The sequence below is a fragment of the Ranitomeya variabilis genome, chromosome 8, assembly GCF_051348905.1.
Source record: "Ranitomeya variabilis isolate aRanVar5 chromosome 8, aRanVar5.hap1, whole genome shotgun sequence".
Taxonomy (NCBI): Eukaryota; Metazoa; Chordata; class Amphibia; order Anura; family Dendrobatidae; genus Ranitomeya; species Ranitomeya variabilis.
In genome coordinates, this window is record NC_135239.1 from 92,291,374 (window position 1) to 92,314,882 (window position 23,509).

The 23,509-nt window shown below is 45.3% G+C and overlaps 1 protein-coding gene across 2 annotated transcripts in view; it reads right to left on the reverse strand.

Moving 5' to 3' along the window:
* The window catches only part of CFH (complement factor H), a 919,877-nt gene that overhangs the window by 506,266 nt on the left and 390,102 nt on the right, over positions 1-23,509 (reverse strand). For both annotated transcript variants that reach the window (XM_077276558.1, XM_077276556.1), the window contains exon 10: positions 18,442-18,618. In XM_077276558.1, the coding sequence (XP_077132673.1) occupies positions 18,442-18,618 (177 nt within the window). The remainder of the gene's footprint in view (positions 1-18,441; positions 18,619-23,509) is intronic.

Consider the following 23,509-nt stretch of genomic DNA (forward strand, 5'->3'; position numbering starts at 1 on the left):
CTGGTATAAGTAGCAAAACTTCCTCCCGTCGCCGAAGACGTAAAAGAGGCAAAGGGGCTGAACCAGTTGCACCTTGTGAAGATTTGATGGGAGATGCGGAGGACCTGGAGTGTGTGAAGTACTCTGAAGTCCCTGTGAATGTGGAGGAGGCTAAGGTTGTCACTACTGAAGCCCAAGAGAGGGTTGAACCTGTTAATGAAGAGATAGGTAAAACTCTGAAGCGGCAGAGTGTGGGTGAGCAAGCTGGCCCATCTGAAAATATATTTAAAGAAGTGATAATGCGACATGTGTTAGCCAATAGAGAACAGGATCATGAAATAGAGCTGATTAAAGAGACAGTGAAAGAACATGTTGAACGAGAAAGGGTCCTGAGACAAGCGGCTGAGCACAGGGTGGATGAGCTGGAGAAGGAAGTCTCTGAGCTCAGAGGTCACCTGTTCACATGGCAAAGTATGTATAAGACCCTAAAGGAAGACATGGAAGTGCTCAGAGAAGCACTAAAAGGCCCTCTACAAGAGAAAGAGGTGGTGGTCGCAGGCTTACCATGCCAGTACCAGAGTGGTAACGAGATGAAGCTGCTAATGCCCATCTTGACCAGGGGTCTGGAAGAGGGTAAAGCTGAAGAAAAGTGTGCGCTAAGAGCCGAACAAGATAGTCACCCGATTGTGGCAGATGTCTTGATGGAAAGGTCGATGGCAAAGCAGGAGCCATCCATTCCTGAGGAGAATGAGACTCCGCTCTTCAAGTGCATGATAGATGTACCCGAAGAGGCGCAAGATGCATGCACCAGAGAGGGTGTGCATGAGGCCTTTAAAAAGGCAGTAGAAGCGTGTAGTGTGCATTGGGCACTAGAGACGAAACAGTTGGTGATACTGTCGACTAAGGAGGTCACAGTGAAGCGGGTGGCTGTCCTGAAGGATATGCATCTACAGTGCCTCCGCACGAAACAGATGATCCTGTTGAGGAATAATGAGGCCACTCGACGTCTAGAGCTTGCGAGAGAAGCTTAAAATCGGCTAGGCCTTGTGGAAGAAGTCATCCAAGTGCCCAAAGCTCTGGTAGCGAAAGTCGTCGGAAGACTTGGGAGAGTGATGCAGGAGATAGTGAATAAATACGGTGTGAAGAGACTGAGGATTCCGGCTGATGACGAGGCCCAGAACATGGGTGAAGATGGGATGGTTCCATTCCTTATTGTCTGGTCCATGGAGAGTCTTGAGAATGTCCGGATGCTCCTGGGGTATCGCGTAACGTACCTAAAAGAGATCGAGCAGCTAAGACGTGAGAGAGAGCAGATGAATAAAGAGCTGCAGAAAATGGGAAACAGATGGCCGCCAGCTTCATCTCACGGGTTAGAGAGGCGAAGAGGTTCGCTAAGGGCTGAAGGTCCTCAAGGTGAAGCTAACAGAGGACATAAAGACCATGGAAGAAATAGCCAGCAGAGAGGTTACAGAAAGAGGCTTGATGAAAGAGATAAAAGAAGTGTCATCTCAGTTAGCTCAGGGCTGAGTGACTTAGGTGGGAGACCCGTTAGAGGACGTGTTGACAAACAGTCAGTCCAGACAGGTCGTATGGCTGCAAGGGGATTGCGACGCCAGATTGACCATGATGCCCAAACCCGACTGAGAGGGCCCTCTCGCCTAGTAAGACAAGGTGACGTGGGTTCCCTGTATCGGAACCCCGGGTTGATGTCATGTGTCCACCCCAATAGGGTTGAATAAAGGGGGGAGGTATGTGGTGCAGTGACCAATGTTGCAGCCAGGGGGCGCTGCATGTGCGCTTCGGGATGCACTTGGAGACATAATTGTGTTGAAACAGTGACTGGTCATGTGATTAATGGACACTATGTAAAGCAGGTGTGTGGGTAGCACATGGGGGAGACAGGTGCAAGGTCCTGAGAGAAACCTCGGTGTTGGGTGTGCTAGCCCTGAACAGCACGAGGTGAGGACAGGTCACCTGTGGTGAGGACCATGGACTGATGAGGAGTCAGCCTGTGGAGCAGGAGCTCCTACGAGGTAACCCCGGATATGGGGAAAGGACTATGTGTTTTATTGAAGGTCAGTTACTGAACTGTGCGGCATGCAGTCACCCAGGACAACTGGACAAAGGTCCTGCATGTTTACTGACTGTGCTTCAAAGCCATATACTGTGAAGTGCTAAGTATGATGTGAGGTCTGTGATGTGGAACATGGCCTTCTGTGGTTTATGCTGAGTGGATCATAAAATACATGGACTATTTATGAGAAAAAACCGTGCCTGTCTATGTTTATCCTGCTGCCAAGTGAGTATTCCCAAACCCGTAAGTAAGTGCAATCTTACAATATATATAATTTGATCCCCATAATCGCATGACCGCATCATGAGAGAGTGGATCTGCCCTTCAAAGACAGAAAACCTACAGATATAAAAGAGTGGCATCTCTCCCACGCATCAGTTGATTTCCTGTCCTTGATGGACAGACCTCTACAGACATATCTGTCAAAGAAGGAGTCGTTCCCAGGCTCGGCCGATCAGTTCATGCTGTGGGGGTCCTCTTCCTCAGCTGGTGTGGGGTCCCTGGAAGCACCACAGTGGGTCCAGGGAGACTTCACGGTAGTGAGCAGAGCAGGAAAGTGGTATCCGGTTAGGATTACCAGCTCAGCCGTGGTCTGCAGCAAGATGGTGCAGTTAAGTATAACCTGGACTGTGCCTGACTGCTGTGTCCGCGCAAACCCAAGGGCATGGTCACACTCAGCTGGTGTATGTCCTGCCACGGAGACTAGGGTGGGCCAAGTGACATGGCTGGGGGCCATCTCCTCTGACTTGGCCAGGGCACGACTCCTGTGACGTGGCTGGTGATTGCCGCATGTGACATGGCTGAAGTGCATGTGCTCCCAGTGGATCTGAGGAGCGGATTGACGAGCCTGCAGGGCAGGGTCATAAGTGGAGTCACCAATGGTGGGCGTGACCTGGCGGCGATCGGGAGTCACGGCCACGTGGGCGAGAGACACAGCCAGCAAGTTCCAGGGAGATGCACCGGGGAGACAGACCACATGGAAGACCTTCTGACCTTGAAATCTGGGGGTGCCGGATTGGAGGAGTGGCATAAACTTTAAATGACAGGCCAGAAGAAGACTGGGTGCTTCCAGGCCCATAGTCTTCATTTAAGAAAAGATGGAGTCACTAGAGCAGCAGGATCAGGTGTAGCAATAATTATCATCTGCACAGCAGCAGTTCACTGGGAAGCATCACTTACAAGTGACCTGGCGACGACCCTGTAGCAGCGGAGGAGGTGGTCATATCAGTGAAAGGAGATCCAGTCAGAGAAGCTCCAGCAGACTGGATCAGTCTTCAGCCTCCTGGGAAGGTTCTTCAGCTGAGATGTACCCCCGTATGATTCGGTACCATTTGATTACTTTATACTGGTAAGTGATCTTCATGAACGCTCACTCGGTGATATAATCTTCCCCTTATCACTCCCATTTTCTGCCAGTGAATGAAGTGTAAAGGTACCTTCACACTAAACGATATCGCTAGCAATCCGTGACGTTGCAGCATCCTGGCTAGTGATATCGTTGTGTTTGACATGCAGCAGCGATCAGGATCCAGCTGTGATATCGCTGGTCGTTGCTGAAAGTTCAGAAGTTTATTTGGTCGTCAGATCGGCGTGTATCGTCGTGTTTGACAGCAAAAGCAACGATGCCAGCGATGTTTTACAATGGTAACCAGGGTAAATATCGGGTTACTAAGCGCAGGGCCGCGCTTAGTAACCCGATGTTTACCCTGGTTACCATTGTAAAAGTAAAAAAAAAAAACACTACATACTCACCCTCTGATGTCTGTCACATCCCCCGGCGTCCGCGCTGCTGCTCAGAGCTTCTTGCACTGAGTGTGTCAGTGCCGGTCGGAAAGCAAAGCACAGCGGTGACGTCACCGCTCTGCTTTAGGGCCAGCGCTTACACAATGCAGGGAAGCGGACGCCGGGGGACGCGAATGTAAGTATGTAGTGTTTGTTTTTTTACATTTACACTGGTAACCAGGGTAAACATAGGGTTACTAAGCGCGGCCCTGCGCTTAGCAACCCGATGTTTACCCTGGTTACCCGGGGACTTCGACATCATTGGTCACTGCAGAGCCGTCTGTGTGACAGCTCTCCAGCGACCACACAGCGACGCTGCAGCGATCGACATCGTTGTCGATATCGCTGCAGCATCGCTTAGTGTGAAGGTACCTTAAGTCAAAATCTAAGCATAAGGCGTGTGCGCTTTGCAGGGCCTTATTGCAGACTTTTATCTAAAGAGACTGGGCAATTGTGCATTCAGTAGACAGTAGCAGGAGAAACACCAGACTTTGCTACTAATTTAAGAGAGATCATCAGGTTAAGGAGTCTATGAGATCCCTTTCCCAGGAAAGTGCCCATAAGGTGAAAAGAGATGGTACTATCCACTAGCACCCTCAAGGTCGAGGTATCAGCTCTGGGGGCCCTGTATAGTTGTGATCTGGCTGGGAATTATTGGGTAGCTAGAATTATTAGGGCATCGGCTAGATCTAAACCCATACTTAAAGAAATAATAGTGAAATGGGACCTAAACCTAGTTCTAACAGCTTTGACAGAATCTCCCTTTGAGCCCTTTGATTCAGTCCCAATAAAACTTATTTTCCTTAAAACAGCCCTTCTTGTAGCATTAACATCTGCCTGAAGGGTTAGTGATATTCAGGCCCTTTCTAAACTCCCACCATACACCCAGTTCCTGGAAGATAAGGTTATCCTAAAGCCAGATCCATCTTACCTACATAAAGTAGCCTCTAAGTTTCATAGGCTACAGATAGTTCTTCCCTCCTTCTGTACCAACTCTAAGAATTATAAGGAAGAGAGACTCCATTCACTGGATGTCATGAGATGACTATTCAGATACATATCAGTTACTAACCTATGGAAAAGGGATAATTCTTTGTTAATGGAAGGGACTTAAGGTTTCAAAATGCACTTTAGCTAGGTGGATCAGGGAAGCCATTTTGTTAGCTTATACATCAAGTGGTACGGCAGCACCAGAAGGTCTGGGGGCTCACTCCACATAGGCTGTGGCAGAGAGATCAGAGGTTTCGATCAAGTAGATATGTTAGGCAGACACATGGCCTTCTACTTCCACTTTTTATAAGCATTATATACTTGATTTGGGTTCCTTTTTTGACCTCACATTTGAAAGAAGGGTGCTTCAATCTGTTTTCCCTGCCTGATGTCATACATCTCTGTAATTTTGTCGTGGTGCTGTCATGAGGGATCAAATAAAGTCTTAGTTACTTACCGGTAACGGGATTTTTTGGAGCCCATGACAGCACCCTTATATTCCCTCACTTCACATGTGGGTGAGCACTTCTTTCACTTGTACATAATCATGTTTCAGAAATTATTAGGGGTTCGGATTAATGTACAGTGAAGGAGATAATTATTTGATCCCTTGCTGATTTTGTAAGTTGCACACTGACAAAGACATGAACAGTCTATAATTTTAAGTGTAGGCTAGTTTTCACATTGAGAGATAGAATATCATAAATAAAATCCAGAAAATAACATTGTATAAATGATATAAATGTATTTTCAATTTGCAGTGAGAAATAAGTACTTGATCTCCTGCCAACCATTAAGAATTTTGGTTCCTACAGACCAGTTAGACGCTCCTAATCAACTCATTACCTGCATTAAAGACAGCTGTCTTACATAGTCACCTTTATAAAAGATTCCTGTCTACAGACTCAAAAGTCAGACTCTAATCTCTACAACATGGGCAAGACCAAAGAGATTTCTAAGGATGTCAGGGACAAGCTAATAGACCTGCTGAAAACTGGAATGGACTACAAAACCATACATAAGCTCCTGGGTGAGAAGGAGACAACTGAGTGCAATAGTAAGAAAATGGAAGAAATACAAAATGACAGTATTAGGACTGGCAGAACACATCAAATAATAATTTGAGATGACATAAGGTGCGTTCGCAGTCCGGAGTGCGCCGTGCAGAAAATACACCTGCTGCTTGGTAATGGCAGACTATATGGCCGTTCAATGAGAATACACACACGGGTTAGCTTCACCCGGTATGAAGGAAGCGAACCCTGTTGCATCACAGGGCCGCAATACCGCACAGAGAGCGCAAGCAAAGGGTCACAGCACTCTGTCCCAAGACTCAGGGAAAGAGTTCCTCTAGACCTCTTGCACTCGACACCCCTACTGTGGTGTCTGGGAATAAACTAAACAAGAATTTACCACACAAGAGTGCGAGCAATGCCGCTCTGGCGGATGCTACTAACCACCCTAACTTGGGCCAGGAAAGCGCACTATTTGCGCACGGCGCCGCACTGGCGGTTGCTGCTAATAGACGTAGTATTGTGTGCTAAATGTGTGGGAGAGCATTATCAGGCGCTAGGTAGCTCTACCATTCACGAGCAGTCAACAACTCAAGGGATGGGAATGATTAGGAGCTTTCATACATTGACAGGCATACATCCACACACACATTAGCAAGTTTACACTAGCGCATGGCCGAGCGGCCATGGGTCATGCAAACCTTTTATAGTAGTAGCGCTCCAGGACCTTCCTGATTGTCCACTAGGAGCCACAACAGGACCTGAGCATGTGACCCCCGACCTCCAATGGGAGGTCATCCCATGGGCATGCTCAGTATGGGAAAAGCAGGACTTAGGCTAGTTTAACATTTGCGTCACAATCCGCAGCGTTTAATCCGCAACCTCAAATGCACGAAAAACCGCATGCAAACGCGTACAAACACAGCGTTTTTTAGACGCATAAGATAACTCATGCGGTCAAAAAAAGCGGCGTTTACACGCTTTTTCATGCGTTTTGCATGCGTTTGCATTTTCTGTGCACATGGTGGAAAATTTAACAGGAGAAAAATCTAGATAAACAGACACCGCCAATGGGACTACAGTGGGCGTGTATTATAGGATATCTATATATAGACCCTTGGACTGCTGAAATCTTAACAGTTTGCTACTGTATCCTGTGTCATGATGGATCTTCACATGAAAAGCTTTTATTTCAACCTGAATTTAAGCATCAAGCTGTTTCTTGCCTGTGTGTTTGCTTGGGAGCAATAAAGAAATAGAGACCGACAGAGAAGGACACGGCGTAGGCATTTTTGGAGACACCCCATTATAGAACTCCGGGAGAGCCGTGGAGCCTATCACACGCTATATGTCGAGCTTAATGCCAACCCGGACAAATTCCCGGAACATAACAGGATGTCTCAAGACTCTTTCTGGGATTTACTTGGTCGTGTCCAAGGAGCCATCCAGAGACAGGACACCCAGCTCCGTAGAGCGATTCCAGCAGATGAACGTCTCCTGGTTTCATTAAGGTACGTAAGAATTCTAAACAAATGCCAGTCATAATTATTGTTGGTCTGCCATGTATTATTTGTATTTTCCTTTATGTCTTTAGCTAAACACCACCATAAATGGAATTGATTTTAATTTAATTTTTTTTATTTTATTTCAGAATTCTGGCAACCGGAGAGAGCTTATCATCCCTCCACTTTCAGTACCGGCTTGGAATTTCCACCTTGTCTGGAATAGTTGCGGACACCTGCCGGGCTTTGTGGAATGTTCTCTTGGATGAATTTATACCCCTACCTATGGAGGACATGTGGATGAAAATTGCAGAAAATGTCTGGAGTGTGTGTGATTTCCCCAACTGTTTGGGAGCGGTGGATGGAAAGCACATATGCATTATCAAACCCGCCAGAACTGGATCGGAGTACTTCAACTACAACAAATATTTTTCTGTTGTGCTCATGGCAATAGTAGATGGGGACTGTCACTTCATAGCCGTGGACATTGGAGCTTTTGGCCATGGCAATGACTCACAGACTTTCTTGAACTCGGATATGGGCCGACATGTGTATAGCAAAAACTTTAATTTTCCACTGCCGCGACCTCTCCCAAACACTCAAGGCCCACCGATGCCATTTGTTATGGTTGGGGATGAGGCCTTCCAGATGTGTGAAAACCTACATAAGCCATATTCCAGTCAGGACTTGAATCACACTAAAAGGATTTATACCTACAGACTGACCAGGGCCCGAAGAATAGTAAAGTGAACCTTTGGGATTCTAGTCTCAAAATGGCGCATTCTTGGGACAGCCATTAATCTAAAAATGGAGACAGTCGATGAGGTGGTCAAAGCCTGTGTGGTTCTCCACAATTACATAATGGCTAAGGAGTGACCCAACATTGAACTGGATGAACCAGTTGCAAACCCATTGCCAGATTACCAGCATCACCTGCTGCAGTCAACTGTTGAAGTTGGCCACATGTGGGACCAATTTGCTGCCTATTTTGATTCTGATATTGGACGTGTGGCATGGCAAGACAATATTGTGTAAAATGTCCTGTTGGGTTTGGGTCTGTACCAGTTATGTTTAAAATGTTACTAATATTTTTTGTTAATAAACTTCGTGTTTTGATATCTTGACCGAGTCTCCTATGTATTTCCTCTAAAAACCACTTATGTTGTTAGTGGTAAGGTAGTTGACGTCATTATGTCCTGATTCTGTTCTGCAGTATCTATTGGACGTAGAATGAAGAGACGATGGAGGTATAATACAAAACAGATCTACACTCATCAAGTCAGGTGTCATAAATAATAAATTCATGATGAACAAATAACAGCCTCATGAATTCACTATTTCTGACACATGTTCAGGTGAGTATAGATATGCCTTGCATGACCTTCATCTTCTCTTCGGTTTGTGTGAAATAGATTACGTACACTGAAGAAAAAATGGAGGTTATACAAGGCTGCGACACAGATTAATAAGACTGAAGAGATTATGGAGAAAATACAAGTTATATATTTTTTAGCCACCTCATAGCTCGATACCAAACACACAAAGCTACAGTCTTGTACTAAATAACTACTGGAGCTATGAGTTGGCAAAAAAATATAGTGTGCGGTGCAGTGTTTTATTAGGTGCACGGTGTGTGTTGCCGGCAGTGAAATGCACAAATAACCAAACATTATTGGGGGCAAAAAACAATATTATTTATTTTTCAACCCAAATTTTATTTTTTTGCGATTTTTTATTTAACCCCTTCACCCCCGGAGTTTTTTCCGATTTTTCATTTTCGTTTTTCGCTCCCCTCTTTCCAGAGCCATAACTTTTTTATTTTTCCGTCAATTTGGCCATGTGAGGGCTTATTTTTTGCGGGACGAGTTGTACTTTTGAACGACATCATTGGTTTTACCATGTCGTGTACTAGAAAACGGGAAAAAAATTCCAAGTGCAGTGAAATTGCAAAAAAAGTGCAATCCCACACATGTTTTTTGCTTGGCTATTTTGCTAGGTTCACTAAATGCTAAAACTGACTTGCATTATGATTCTCCAGGTCAGTACGAGTTCATAGACACCTAACATGTCTAGGTTATTTTTCACCTAAGTGGTGAAAAAAAATTCCAAACTTTGCAAAAAAAAAAAAAATTGCGCCATTTTCCGATACTCGTAGCGTCTCCATTTTTCGTGATCTGGGGTCAGGTGAGGGCTTATTTTTTGAGTGCCGAGCTGGCATTTTTAATGATAGCATTTTGGTGCAGATACGTTCTTTTGATCGCCCGTTATAGCATTTTAATGCAATATCGCGGCGACCAAAAAAACGTAATTCTGGCGTTTCAATTTTTTTTCTCATTACACCATTTGGCGATCAGGTTAACGCTTTTTTTATTGATAGATCGGGCGATTCTGAACGCGGCGATACCAAATATGTGTAGGTTTGATTTTTTTTTATTTATTTATTTTGATTGGGGCGAAAGGGGGGTGATTTAAACTTTTATATTTTTTTTATTTTTTTCACATTTTTTTTTACTTTTTTTTTTCACTTTTGCCATGCTTCTATAGCCTCCATGGGAGGCTAGAAGCAGGCACAACCCGATCGGCTCTGCTATGTAGCAGCGATCATAAGATCGCTGCTACACAGCAGAATTGCAGGTGTGCTGTGAGCGCCGACCACAGGGTGGCGCTCACAGCTGCCGGAGATCAGTAACCATAGAGGTCTCAAGGACCTCTATGGTTACCATGCTAAAGCATCGCCGACCTCCAATCATGTGACGGGGGTCGGCGATGACGTCATTTCCGGCCGCCCGGCCGGATGCGGTAGTTAAATGCTGCTGTCTGCGTTTGACAGCGGCATTTAACTAGTTAATGGGCGCGGGCGGATTGCGATTCCGCTCGCGCTCATTGCGCACACATGTCAGCTGTACAAAACAGCTGACATGTCGCGGCTTTAAGGTGGGCTCGCCGCCGGAGCCCACCTTAAAGCGGGGGTTCTGCCAGCTGACGTAGTATTTCGTCAGCTGGCAGAAAGGGGTTAAGAGAATTTTTGCATACAGTACAACACAAGAAAGTTATAGCTCAGCCAGTTAATCAGCATGTGCTCCATAAGCCAGAAAATAACAACTAGATAGAGCGTCAGTTACATTCCAATGAAATCGTACTGGCAGAGACCATAAAACAGAGCAAAAAAAAAAAAAATAACTGCGCCTGCTTGGGGTAGAGTGACGGAACTGGGGGGTGTGCAGCTGTGAGGCCTGGCTAAGTGTGGACGACGCAGGGGTGGCAGGAGAAGGGGCAATTAAAGTAGTGGGGTCTGGGAGTTCGTGGATGGGGCTTGACGCATAAGAGGGCTGAGACACAATGGAAGGATGCGACAAACCTGACATTACTGACACATTGGGAGGTGAGGGGGGAGGAATACAGATAGTCCGCTGCTTTTTATTTTTTTCCCTTTCTGTGATCTATGTGTAAGTCTGGGGAGCCTCGGTCGGCTCATTTGTTGCGGCCTGGTCGTGGTGGGCGATCTGTCAGGGTATGGCTGCTGCATTGTGCTCGTAGAGTGGACAACCATGCCAGAGTCCTGCTGCTGCATGGTGCTGGGGAAGGCCATGCCTGGGTCCTGCTGCATCGTGGTGGTGGTGGAGTGGAAGGCCATGCCTGGGTCCTGCTGCATCATGGTGGTGGTGGAGCGGAAGGCCATGCCTGGGTCCTGCTGCTGCATGGTGGAGGCAGTGGAGGAGGTCCAAGCAGGAGCAGCAGCTGTCATGGTGGTGGCGGTGGGCTGTCCAACAGCACTCGGCATGGCAGTGGTGCTGTAGTGGTGTCCGGTAGTGCTTGAAATGGAGGTGGCCATGCAGTGGTATGCAGCAGAGCTCGGCTTTGAGGTCAAGCGTGACAGTGTTTGCACAGGTGTATATGCCGCCACTGTCTGCTGAAAATACCGACTCTGCTGCATAGCCTGCACGTATGCAGCATTGCAGGCCTGCATGAAACTAAGCTGGAGATCAGGAGTAAGGTGTTCTGACATGCCCAGTTCAGTTTGATTGAAAAAATGATGTGCTGGCCTCTGGAGGTCAGCTTTCACTTGGTCAAGGCTTTTGGTGACCTCCTGGATAAGTGTATTCATATAGTTTATGGCACTATCCAGTCAGTCACCCATCACCTTGAGTCCATCAAGAAAGACCGAGCTCAAGAGCAAAAACTTGGGCATGAGTGACCTGTCGCTGCTGGGAAGAGCCCCAAAAAAAGAGGCAGAGGCTGAGGACTGAGACAGGGGAACACCTGATGGACCAGCTTCCTGGTCTCCAGTTTGTGTGGCAGGCCCACTTGCTGCAGTGCTGCTGGAAGGCTGGGACAGGTCCGTGGCTGTTTGATGAAGGACCGTTCCAGAACCAGGGTCAAGAGTGCTGCTCCATGTGCTGTGAAAAACACATTAAAACAAAACATTTACAATAGTAAAGCGCCAACTCCCGAGGAACAGAAAAATACAGATTAGGCAATCCAACACAACTCATTCCACCACAAAAAATACGTACGTTCTCTGGGCAAGGACAGGTCTCAAAAATATAAAGGATGCGGTGATACTTGAATTTGCAGATCGTTGCTACAGAACCACTAGGAACCCGGCTCTCTTGATGAAGGTCCTTGTTGAAGCGATCATTCATCGAACGCCAATGTGTTTTGACTTTGAGCACTGTTGAAAAACATAAATAATGGTTAGACAATGCACTTTTGACCATGATCACACAACTGTGTGTGATGAGAGAAACTCTCAGGAGTTTCTCTCATCACACACAGTTGTGTGATCACAGCCAAGGTCACTGCTGCAGCACACCGCATTGCAATACTTACAAAATGCATTTCGGACCCGAGTCGGGGCGTTGTCCCAGCCATCCCACATCGCTCTGGCCACCTCATTCCATAGCCGCCAGATTGTCATGTTGCCCGAGTGCTGCGGAACCCGGGTGTCCCGCAACGGGACTCGCTCATGGACCAGGGAGATTAGGAGGTCATTTTCAATGAGGTCCTCATCCCGTTCTGGAACCTAAAAAATAAATAAAGACATTAATGTTGGAGAGATTAACATAAGGAATAGAAAAAAGACAGAGACAGAAAACTGGCATGAATATTGAAAGTCAAGAAAAAAAGGAGTCAAGAAGAAAAAGGTAAAGAAAGAGGAAAGTAAAGAAATGAACATTCAAAAATAGTAAAGTCAGGATAGAATAAACAGTCAGCCAGGTATACTTACATGCTGCCGCCTTGCCACCTGAGCATCTCCATGCTGCTCCTGCTCAGCCTCTGCCGCAGTGGAAGAACTGCTCTAAAAAAAGGAAAAAAAAAATTACACATGTGTAGAGTACTTACCTATCTGAAGAGGAGACTACTCACTTCACTGACATTTCCCCCTTGTGCAGGCCCAGGCCGTTGCTCCTCCTCAGAAGAAGATGACATTCTGATGCATGCAGAAAGAAGAAAATGAAAGAAATTAGGACATATAGAGACAGAAAATAGAAAATAAAGGCATTGGCGTTGATATACTCACATTGTTCAGAGTCTTGTTTCCTCCAAGGTACTTTCCTGTGTCTGGTCTGCTTCCCCGTCTCCTGTATAGTGACCTGCCAATGCCCACTCCCTCCTCTTATCAGTTTGTATGTGGGGGTGGCTAATCAGTGTCTAGACATGTTTTCCTGTTGTGCCACGCATGCGCTCACAAACGCAAGTAAACGCATGTGCTTGCAAGCACATGCGTTCACATAGACCGAAATGCGTTTTTTTTGCCGCATTCCTTCTGCTAACAACCACATACGTTTCTAAGTGTCAAATTGATGACTCTAAAATTATGTAGCGTTTACAGCACCAAGCCGCAGACAACGAAACGACGAATGCGTCATCAAACGCGGCAAAACGCAACCAATCGCAGACACCTGTATCCCTAATGTTAAAGATAGGAATACACGACGCATGCGGAAAATTGCGGCAGAAAGGCTGCGAACCAGCCTTAGTCCCTGAAATGCCTGCATACTGCTGATCAGTGCTGGCTACAAAGGCAGAGCCTGGAATTGTGGCAGTACCCAAGCACACAGTATCAGCTTGAGCCAGGCGCTGGGATTGACGTCTCTGCTGAGCAGGTTCAACTGTGGCTGGAGGAGAATGGGAGACCGCAGTGGACATGGTTTGAGGTTCCCCCTGTGCAGCGGCGTGAACTCGACACATAATAGACTATCCTTGATCATGAGGAAGGTGAGAAATCATCCTAAAACTACATGGGGGAAACTTGTTAATGATCTGCTCCCTGCTGCACCCTCGAGTTTATGATTGGCTATGTAGACAGAGTTTATTATGATGTAAATGTGGGGAATCCAGCTCTTTGAGATCTGATTAGATACAAATTAGTAACTTGTTATCCAATCAGATGAGACCGGGCTTCACATCACTGAGTGGGAGGAGCAGAGATTTTAAATGACCTGGTGGCACCATTTGACATATGATGATTCACAAGCAGGACGCAGCTTTAGCATCCTGTTGTTACTTGTGCACATTCTAATGCACAGAGAATTATACTTACCCGAGGATGACTAGGGCATGATAAGCATGCCCTATGATTTTAAGGGCTATGTGACATGGACAATGTTACAATACTTATAGGAGTGAAAGCTCAATTACTGATTGATTTGGGTGCAGCGTGAAACTGAATTTTTAAAGCCAGTAGCACTCATGTAATCAAAACTTATTATTCTGAACACACTAATAAATGCTATATAGATGTGATATATTAAATTTGAAGATATCACACATTTTTTGTCACTTAAAATACCAACTATGTACAACTTAGTTTATGGCATACCTATCATATTAGATTGCGAATGTCCCCTGTAAATGTGTAGGACACATCTATAAGGCTATTTTTGCATGAATATTGTTTTTATGAGCTATAGTCTCTTCTCATGGGAATATCTTAAGTCTCCTGATGAGTTGCTAAGCAGAGAACGATGAAACAAGTTAAGACAAGAAACAGATTATATGTGATTGGAAAATGTATCACATTGGTGAGAGGTTTATGTTTTTGTGATGTTAGCCCAGTCATTTCCTGAAGTTTCAGGATCTGTGTAACTTGAGTGCACTTTTGTAGCTTGTCTTATCGGTTATTAAATTTATTATTAAAATGTTTGTTTTGTGATCCCTTCTCAGTGAGAATGCATATTTTAGAGTGGCCTTTTATTGTGGCCAGCCTAAAGGCCCCGTCTCACTAAGCGATTTACCAACGATCACGACCAGCGATACGACCTGGCCGTGATCGTTGGTAAGTCGCTGTGTGGTCGCTGGGGAGCTGTCACACAGACAGCTCTCTCCAGCGACCAACGATCAGGGGAACGACTTCGGCATCGTTGAAACTGTCTTCAACGATGCCGAAGTCCCCCTGCAGCACCCGGGTAACCAGGGTAAACATCGGGTTACTAAGCGCAGGGCCGCGCTTAGTAACCCGATGTTTACCCTGGTTACCAAAAAAAACAAACACTACATACTCGCCTTTCGGTGTCCAGGTCCCTTGCCGTCTGCTTCCTGCTCTCACTGAGATCCGGCCGTACAGCGAGAGCAGAGCGCAGCGGTGACGTCACTGCTGTGCTCTCACTTCTCACTGTACGGCCGGCAGTCAGTGAGAGCAGGAAGCAGACGGCAAGGGACCTGGACACCGAAAGGCGAGTATGTACTGTTTGTTTTTTTTGGTAACCAGGGTAAACATCGGGTTACTAAGCGCGGCCCTGCGCTTAGTAACCCGATGTTTACCCTGGTTACCAGTGAAGACATCGCTGGATCGGTGTCACACACACCGATTCAGCGATGTCAGCGGGGCCTCAACGACCAAAAAAAGGTCCAGGCCATTCCGACACGACCAGCGATCTCGCAGCAGGGGCCTGATCGCTGGTACGTGTCACACATAGCGAGATCGCTATGGAGGTCGCTGTTGCGTCACAAAACTTGTGACTCAGCAGCGATCTCGCTAGCGATCTCGCTATGTGAGACGGGGCCTTAAGGCACACATGTGCAATAATCATGCTGTCTAATCAGCATCTTGTTATGCCACACATGTGAGGTGGATGGATTATCTCGGCAAAGGAGAAGCACTCACTAAGGGCTCTTTCAGATGTCAGTGCTAAGAGCCCTTTAAGACATCAGTGTGTCTAGTACATGTGGTCAGTGTCGGACTGGGGTAACAGGGGCCCACCAGTAACCAACTCCAGGGCCCCCTTTTCAGCTACATGCAAATGTGATCTTATCCTCAATCACAAATTTATATATGGTAACAATGAACTGGGTAGATTGGTAAATGAATAAGATGCTCCCTTTTATGTCAGTCCACTCTTGCACAGGGGCCAACCAAAGTGTCCTTCTGTGGGCCAGACCAAGCCTGCGTCTGGTGACAGTTTTCAGATGTACCGAAGACACTTACACAAGTGGACCCATTCAAGTGAATGGGTCTATGCTAGTGTTGAGCATTCCGATATCGCAAGTATTGGGTATCGGTGGATATTTGCGATATCGGAATTCCGATACCGAGTTCCGATACTTTTGTGATATCGGGAATCGGTATCGGGATCGATAATAATGTGTAAAATAAAGAATAAAATTAAAAAATATTGATATACTCACCTCTCCGACAGAGCCTGGACCTTACCGATGTCACCGGGAGTCTCCGTTCCTAAGAATGAGCGCTTGAAAGACTTTAGATGACGTCGCGGCTTGTGATTGGTCACGTAGCAGTCATGTGACCGCTCACGCGACCAATCACAATCCGCGACGTCATCTAAGGTCTTTCAAGCGCTCATTCTTAGGAACGGAGACTCCCGGTGACATCGGTAAGGTGCAGGCTCCGTCGGAGAGGTGAGTATATCAATATTTTTTATTTTTATTCTTTATTTTACACATTAATATGGATCCCAGGGCCTGAAGGAGAGTTTCCTCTCCTTCAGACCCTGGGAACCATCAGGATACCTTCCGATACTTGGTGTCCCATTGACTTGTATTGGTATCGGGTATCGGTATCGGCGATATCCGATACTTTTTGGGTATCGGCCGATACTATCCGATACCGATACTTTCAAGTATCGGACGGTATCGCTCAGCACCAGTCTATGCACATGTCAGTGTGTTTCCACGGACCATGTGTCGTTGGACAAAATGCGCTGACATGTCCATTGTTTAACAGCTACACAGGCTGCAAAACGGTCCACACATGTGGACACTGATGACACACGGAAGACATCTGTGTGTCATCAGTATGACACGTAGCGGTGCCTGGGAAGCAGAGGTACTGATAGCGCTGTTCCCTGATGCCGAATGCTGGCTGCCAAAAATGAAGGGAACTCCACCCTGTTTTTTAATTATTTATTTAAATAATTTTAAAAAATTGTGTGGGTGTTAGGTGTTGAGTTGCCGCCTCTGCACAGGGGGAATCTCGAACCATCTCCGCTGCGGTCTCCCATTCTTCTCCAGCCGCAGTGGAGCCTGCTCACCTGAGATGTCAGTCCCAGCGTCTGGTTCAAGCTGATACTGTGCGACTGGTTACTGCTGCCCTTCCAGGCTCTGCCTTTGTAGCCAGCACCGATCAGCAGCGAGCAGGTCTTTCTGGGACTAAGTCCTGCTTTTCCCATATTGAGCATGCCCAAGGGATGACATCCCATTGGAGGTCGGGGGTCACATGCTCAGGTCCTGTTGCGACTCCTATTGGACCATCTGGAAGGTCCAGTATCACTGCTGCTATAAAAGTTTCACATGTCCTCTCGGCCTTGTGCTAGTGTATACTTGAAATCATGTGTGTGTAGATGTGTGACTGTCGCTCTTTAGTCATCCCCCTTCCTAGTGTTTTTGACTGCTCATGAATGGTGGATGCTTGCTATCCAGCGCCTGACAGTGTTACCTGCACCTAACACACGATACAGCATCTGATTGCAGTGAACGCCAGATCGGCGCCTTGTGCTAATAGAGTGCTTTCCTGACCCAAGTCTGGGTGGTTAGTGTCATCCGCCAGAGCAGCACTGCACGCATTCTTGTGCATTTAATGATTCTTTCTGTTTAACTCTGACACCCCAGTAGCGTTGTCGAGCGCAAGAGGTCTAGAGAAACTCTTTCCCTGAGTCTTGGGATAGAGTTCTGTGACTCCTTGCTTGCGCTCTTTTTGCGGTACTGCGGTCCTGTGACACAACAGGGTTCACTTCCTTCATACCAGGTGAAGCAAACCGTGTGTGTATCCACATTATACCGCCATATAGTCCGTTATTACTCAGCAGCAGGTTCCATCTCTGCACGGTGGACCCCAGGCTGAGAATGCACCTTATACCATCTTCCTAATTATTTGGTGCGTTCCGTTAGCCCTAACAGTGGGGACCCCTCTACTCTTGATAAGCAGCCTGGCTGAAGCTGACAGCTGAGGGTTGCAGCCCGCAGCTGTCAGTTTTGTCTGGCTGGTTATCAAAAATACAGGGGCACCCATGACATTTTTGTCATTTATGTATAGCGTAGGCAGCGGCAGATGAAAAATACCATCAGCCTGCGCCTGCTCTCACTGTTATTCTCGGCAGCAGCTGTAGGTTGATGAGAGTATTAGTTCCATCAGCCATCATCTGCTTTTGCTGTTATCAGTTGAATACAACTCTCAATATTCTCCTCTGCTTGTGCTGATCGCCAGCATAGCAGGGGAGAATTATGAGAGCTGTCTTCAGCACCTTGCACCAGGGAACAGTGCTAAAAATACTGCTGATTCCCAGGTGCCGGTACATGTAGTACTGATGCTGCACAGGGCGACATACGATTACCACACATATACCACAAGTATTACACACGTACGCACATACAGACAAACACACATATACTGATATCTCCGGTACTGTTATATCCAATACCAGAAATTTCAGTACATGTGAATCAGGCGTAACACAGATTTAGGCAAATTTGTGAACAATATTTGAGAGAAAAATGCCTTTTATGTATAAAGAAGAAGTCTTCGAATTTTGCGTTCAGCTCATAAAAAACGGGGCAAACAAAAAAGTGTTGCATTTATATTTTTGTTCAGTATATTTTATATTTATGCGCTTAATCATTGTTTTCCTACTATCAATTTTCTTACCTATACACATCGGATATTCAGACCATTTTCCATCAAGACACTGGGCAGTGGCAAAAAGGTTGTGTTTTTGTGTCATATAACCTTTATCACATTCATACTGCAAATATGCTCCATTTGCAAATTCTTCTTCAATGAAGGTGTATTTTCCATGTAGAAGTCGCGGAGCTTTGCATGTTACTAAGAACAAAAAAATAAACGTTGATGCAATTAAAAATGGCTATTTAGAAAATGTAGAAACCGAAGTAAAGAAAGTTTCCTATGACTTTACAGTGATGATGATATAGAAATAACACAATAATTTGTAATACTAGCAAACAAATAATAAAATATCAAGGTATAAAATCTTTAAAAAAACACTAATTTGAGTCAAAACATGAAACATTTTATAAAGGAAAATATTGGAAATTATGCAGAAATATCATTTATATTTAATATTGAATGGGGGCGTAATTTTTAAATTGTGTAAAAGAAATCAGTCTTTTTGTTAACCCATAGCAATCAATCACAGTGCAGTTTTAATTTTTCAGTGTCTTGTTAACCCCTTCCTGACGTCGGACGGGATAGTACGTCCGACGTCAGGTCCCCTGCTTTGATGCAGGGCTCCACGGTGAGCCCGCATCAAAGCCGGGACATGTCAGCTGTTTTGAACAGCTGACATGTGCCCGCAATAGGCGCGGGCAGAATCGCGATCTGCCCGCACCTATTAACTAGTTAAATGCCGCTGTCAAACGCAGACAGCGGCATTTAACTACCGCATCCGGCCGGGCGGCCGGATATGATGTCATCGCCGACCCCCGTCACATGATCGGGGGTCGGCGATGCTTCTGAATGGTAACCATAGAGGTCCTTGAGACCTCTATGGTTACAGATCGCCGGCAGCTGTGAGCGCCACCCTGTGGTCGGCGCTCACAGCACACCTGCAATTCTGCTGTGTAGCAGCGATCTGATGATCGCTGCTACATAGCAGAGCCGATCGGGTTGTGCCTGCTTCTAGCCTCCCATGGAGGCTATTGAAGCATGGCAAAAGTGAAAAAAAAAAGTAAAAAAAAATGTGAAAAAAATAAAAAAAAACATAAAAGTTTAAATCACCCCCCTTTCGCCCCAATCAAAATAAATCAATAAAAAAAAAATCAAACCTACACATATTTGGTATCGCCGCGTTCAGAATCGCCCGATCTGTCAACAAAAAAAGCATTAACCTGATCGCTAAACGGCGTAATGAGGAAAAAAATCGAAACGCCAGAATTACGTTTTTTTGGTCGCCGCGACATTGCATTAAAATGCAATAACGGGCGATCAAAAGAACGTATCTGCACCAAAATGGTATCATTAAAAACGCCAGCTCGGCACGCAAAAAATAAGCCCTCAAACGACACCAGATCATGAAAAATGGAGACGCTACGGGTATCGGAAAATGGCGCAATTTTTTTTTTTTTTTTTTTTTTTTTTTAGCAAAGTTTGGAATTTTTTTTTACCACTTAGGTAAAAAATAACCTAGTCATGTTAGGTGTCTATGAACTCGTAATGACCTGGAGAATCAAAATGGCAGGTCAGTTTTAGCATTTAGTGAACCTAGGAAAATAGACAAGCAAAAAACAAGTGTGGGATTGCACTTTTTTTGCAATTTCACCGCACTTGGAATTTTTTTCCCGTTTTCTAGTACACGACATGGTAAAACTAATGATGTCGTTCAAAAGTACAACTCGTCCCGCAAAAAATAAGCCCTCACATGGCCAAATTGACGGAAAAATAAAAAGTTATGGCTCTGGGAAGGAGGGGAGTGAAAAACGAAAACGGAAAAACGGAAAATCCCACGGTCATGAAGGAGTTAAACATAGTTATTCCGAAAATAGTTTTTCTTTAGGTAGATTTTTAAATCTGCCCAGAATATTCTCCATAGTATACCATATACAGTATATTTGTCTGCCGCAGTTTCAACAGAATACATAATCAGATACTTTACTCATGTAAGGTGGCATGGATAATTAGTTTTAGTATTCTTACAATTTTTCGGCATGTCAGATTATACTGTATATGCATCAAAGATATGCATTTATGAGGCCCTAGTTCAGCTACTGTGTTTCAAGCTTTATGATTTTGCTAGGAACTACAGCAAGTCGATGCTCCACTGATAAGCTGATTGAATTAGCCAATTTCTCTGCAAATTTTAAAGAAAACCACAAAGAAACTCTTCTCTGTGTTGAGCAAAGTGACTTCTACTACAGCCAAATATTTCACATTTTGATTTATCAATCCAATTTTTCAGTATCGTTGTTCCTATATCTTTTTGTGCATAGTTTAGTCACTTGGCATTGGTTCCATGAAGGTGTAGATTTTTGGTCGCCTTTCTTCCATGAAGATGGTTTTCAGCCATAGTTCTTTGGTCATTTAATTGATAAGTTCCCAGAAATTCAAGCTGTCCTGCAGGCTCAGAGTGTATCATTGTCAGCGAACATTGACTGTTGACCTTTGAATGAAATTAAATGCTATGGTAGAAGACCCAGGAGGACTCTGAAACGGAGAAATAAAGCTAGACTGCTGTTTTCCAAAATGTAGGTGACAAAGTCAAAATCCTTCTGGGAAAGCAATGTGTGGATAGATGAGACCAAGACAGAGCGTTTTAGTAAAGCACACCCTTCTACTGTTTACTGAAAACAAAATGAGGCTTACAAACAAAAGAACATGATACATCAAATATGGTGGAGGCTCAAAGATGGTTTGAGGTTATTTTGCTGCTTCTGGCACTGGTTAATTTGACTGTGTGCAAATCATCATGAAACCTGAAGATTACCAAAGGATTTTGGTGTCTAGTGTCAGAAAGCTGGGTTTGCGTCCTAAGTAATGGGTCTTGCAGCCAGGACAATGACTACAAACATACAGTGGGTTTGGTAAATATTCAGACCTCTTTAAATCTTTCACTCTTTGTTTCATTGCAGCCATTTGATAAATTCAAAAAAGTTCATTTTTTTCACATTAATGTACACTCTGCGCCCCATCTTGACTGAAAAAAACAGAAATGTAGAAATTTTTGCAAATTTATTAAAAAGAAAAACTGAAATATCTCATGGTCATAAGTATTCACTGCCTCAGTGCCTCACTGCTGTCATGGGGAAAACCACTCTTAAGATTGTCTACAAGCATGTTTCCATACTTCAGCATGCGCACATCCCTTTCCATTGGGGGGGGGAAGCATCTGGCTAAATGTATTCTTACTAAATAAATACTAAATACTAAATTACGTAACTAGAGTGGCAACCTAATAGTCAGCATTATTAATAACCCTAAGAATACAGGATCATGTTGAATTTAGTGCAGCAAGATGGCACTCATGTGTCGAGTTTTTCCATGAGGTCCAAGTCTATGCTGTGCTTGGGGCAGGGTAACACTCAAGGTTGCTTCCTCTATCTCCTTCCACCATCTGCAGACAACAGAAAGGGGATCATTATCCTCTTCATCTCCTGACTGTTGCACATCCATCACCTCGTCCTCCTCCATTTGTTCCTCAGCTACTTCACCTTCACTAACAGTTTGCCTGATACCATCAGCCCGCCTTGATTGCTGTAAGCCACCCTCCCATGTCACACACCTGTGCAATGACAGTCTGGAAATGTGAGATATTGTTATCCCTTCTGCATTCTCCTCTGCTTTCACCTCTTCCTTTGGCACCACCGCATCCTCACATAGACTAAACAATATGTGCTCTAACATGTAGATGACAGGAATAGTGATGCTGATGATGGCGTTGTCAGCGTTACTCATCTTAGTAGCTATTTCAAAACTGTGCAGCAGGGTGAAGAGGTCCTTCACCCGTTCCCACTCCACAAGAAGATTTGCACCATGTCCAGACTGTTTGCTCAGGCTATGCAAAATGACATACTGCACCAGGGCTTGTCGTTGCTGCCATAATCGCTGCAACAAGTGCAGAGTGGAATTCCACCATGTTGGAACATTGTAAATCAGAACGACATCTGTAGCGAATCAAGTCGATGACCTGCGGGATGTGATTGTCAGAAGTAAGAATACAGCAAATGTACTTCCTGTAGCAGTGCATTCAGGCCTGGATAGTGGCAGAGAAATTGCTGTACCAGCTGGTTGAGGAAGTGAGACCTGCAAGGCATGTGTGTGAGGTCACTCTGGCATAGGACAGCCACCAGGTTTGCTCTGTTATCACTAATTGCCTTCCCTGGGTCCAAGTTCATTGGATACAGCCATTGCTCCAACTTAGCTCAAGAGTTGTGGACAGCTAACCAAGTCATTTGACTGTGATCTCCAAGGCAAATTAATTTGAACAGTGCCTGAATGCAGTGAGCCATGGCTGCACAGTACGGAGGTGAGGGGAAATATTGGATACAGAGGTTTGTCCCGCAAGCCTTGGTGATTCAAAGACTTGTCAAGCAGCTCCTTGACCACCTTCCCCCACTGCCACCAGAGTCACCTAGTGCCCAGTCACAAGATGTAACACCCCTGCTCATGTTTGCTAATCTAAGTGTCAGTGATGAAATGCCCCTTGGCAGACATACATATTTTCAGGGAATAGGTGATATTGTCTGCGACATGCTGGTGTAATGCAGGCACAGCTTTCTCAGAGAAGTAATGGCGACTGGGCAACTGGTACTGGAGGACTGTGACGGCCATCAGCTTTCTGAAACCGTCTGTATCCAGCATGTGGAAAGGCAACATTTTCATGGCCTTCTTATTGTAGATGGTGGAGTTCAAGCTATTAGCTTTGGCTTGTCTAGAAGAAAACATTCTTTTGCATGACCTCAACTGCGTGACTGAGGGCTTTGACATGTGTAGAAGAAAGCATTCTTTTGCATGACCTCAGCTGCAGGACTGTGCTTGAGAACAGGATAAACTGCCTTGCCTGTGGAGAACAGGATAAACTGCTGGAATTTGAGTGAGGTGCAGGTGGAGATGTTATGGTGGATTCATAAAAATGTGCTGTGCTAGGTGACACAAAAATAGTAGTCATGCCCACTTCTGTAATAGCTGACAAGCTCTCACTCACCTTGACTGTAGGGGTTAAGCAAGTGGAGTTTCTGAGGCCATAGATCTGTGTGAGAAGACT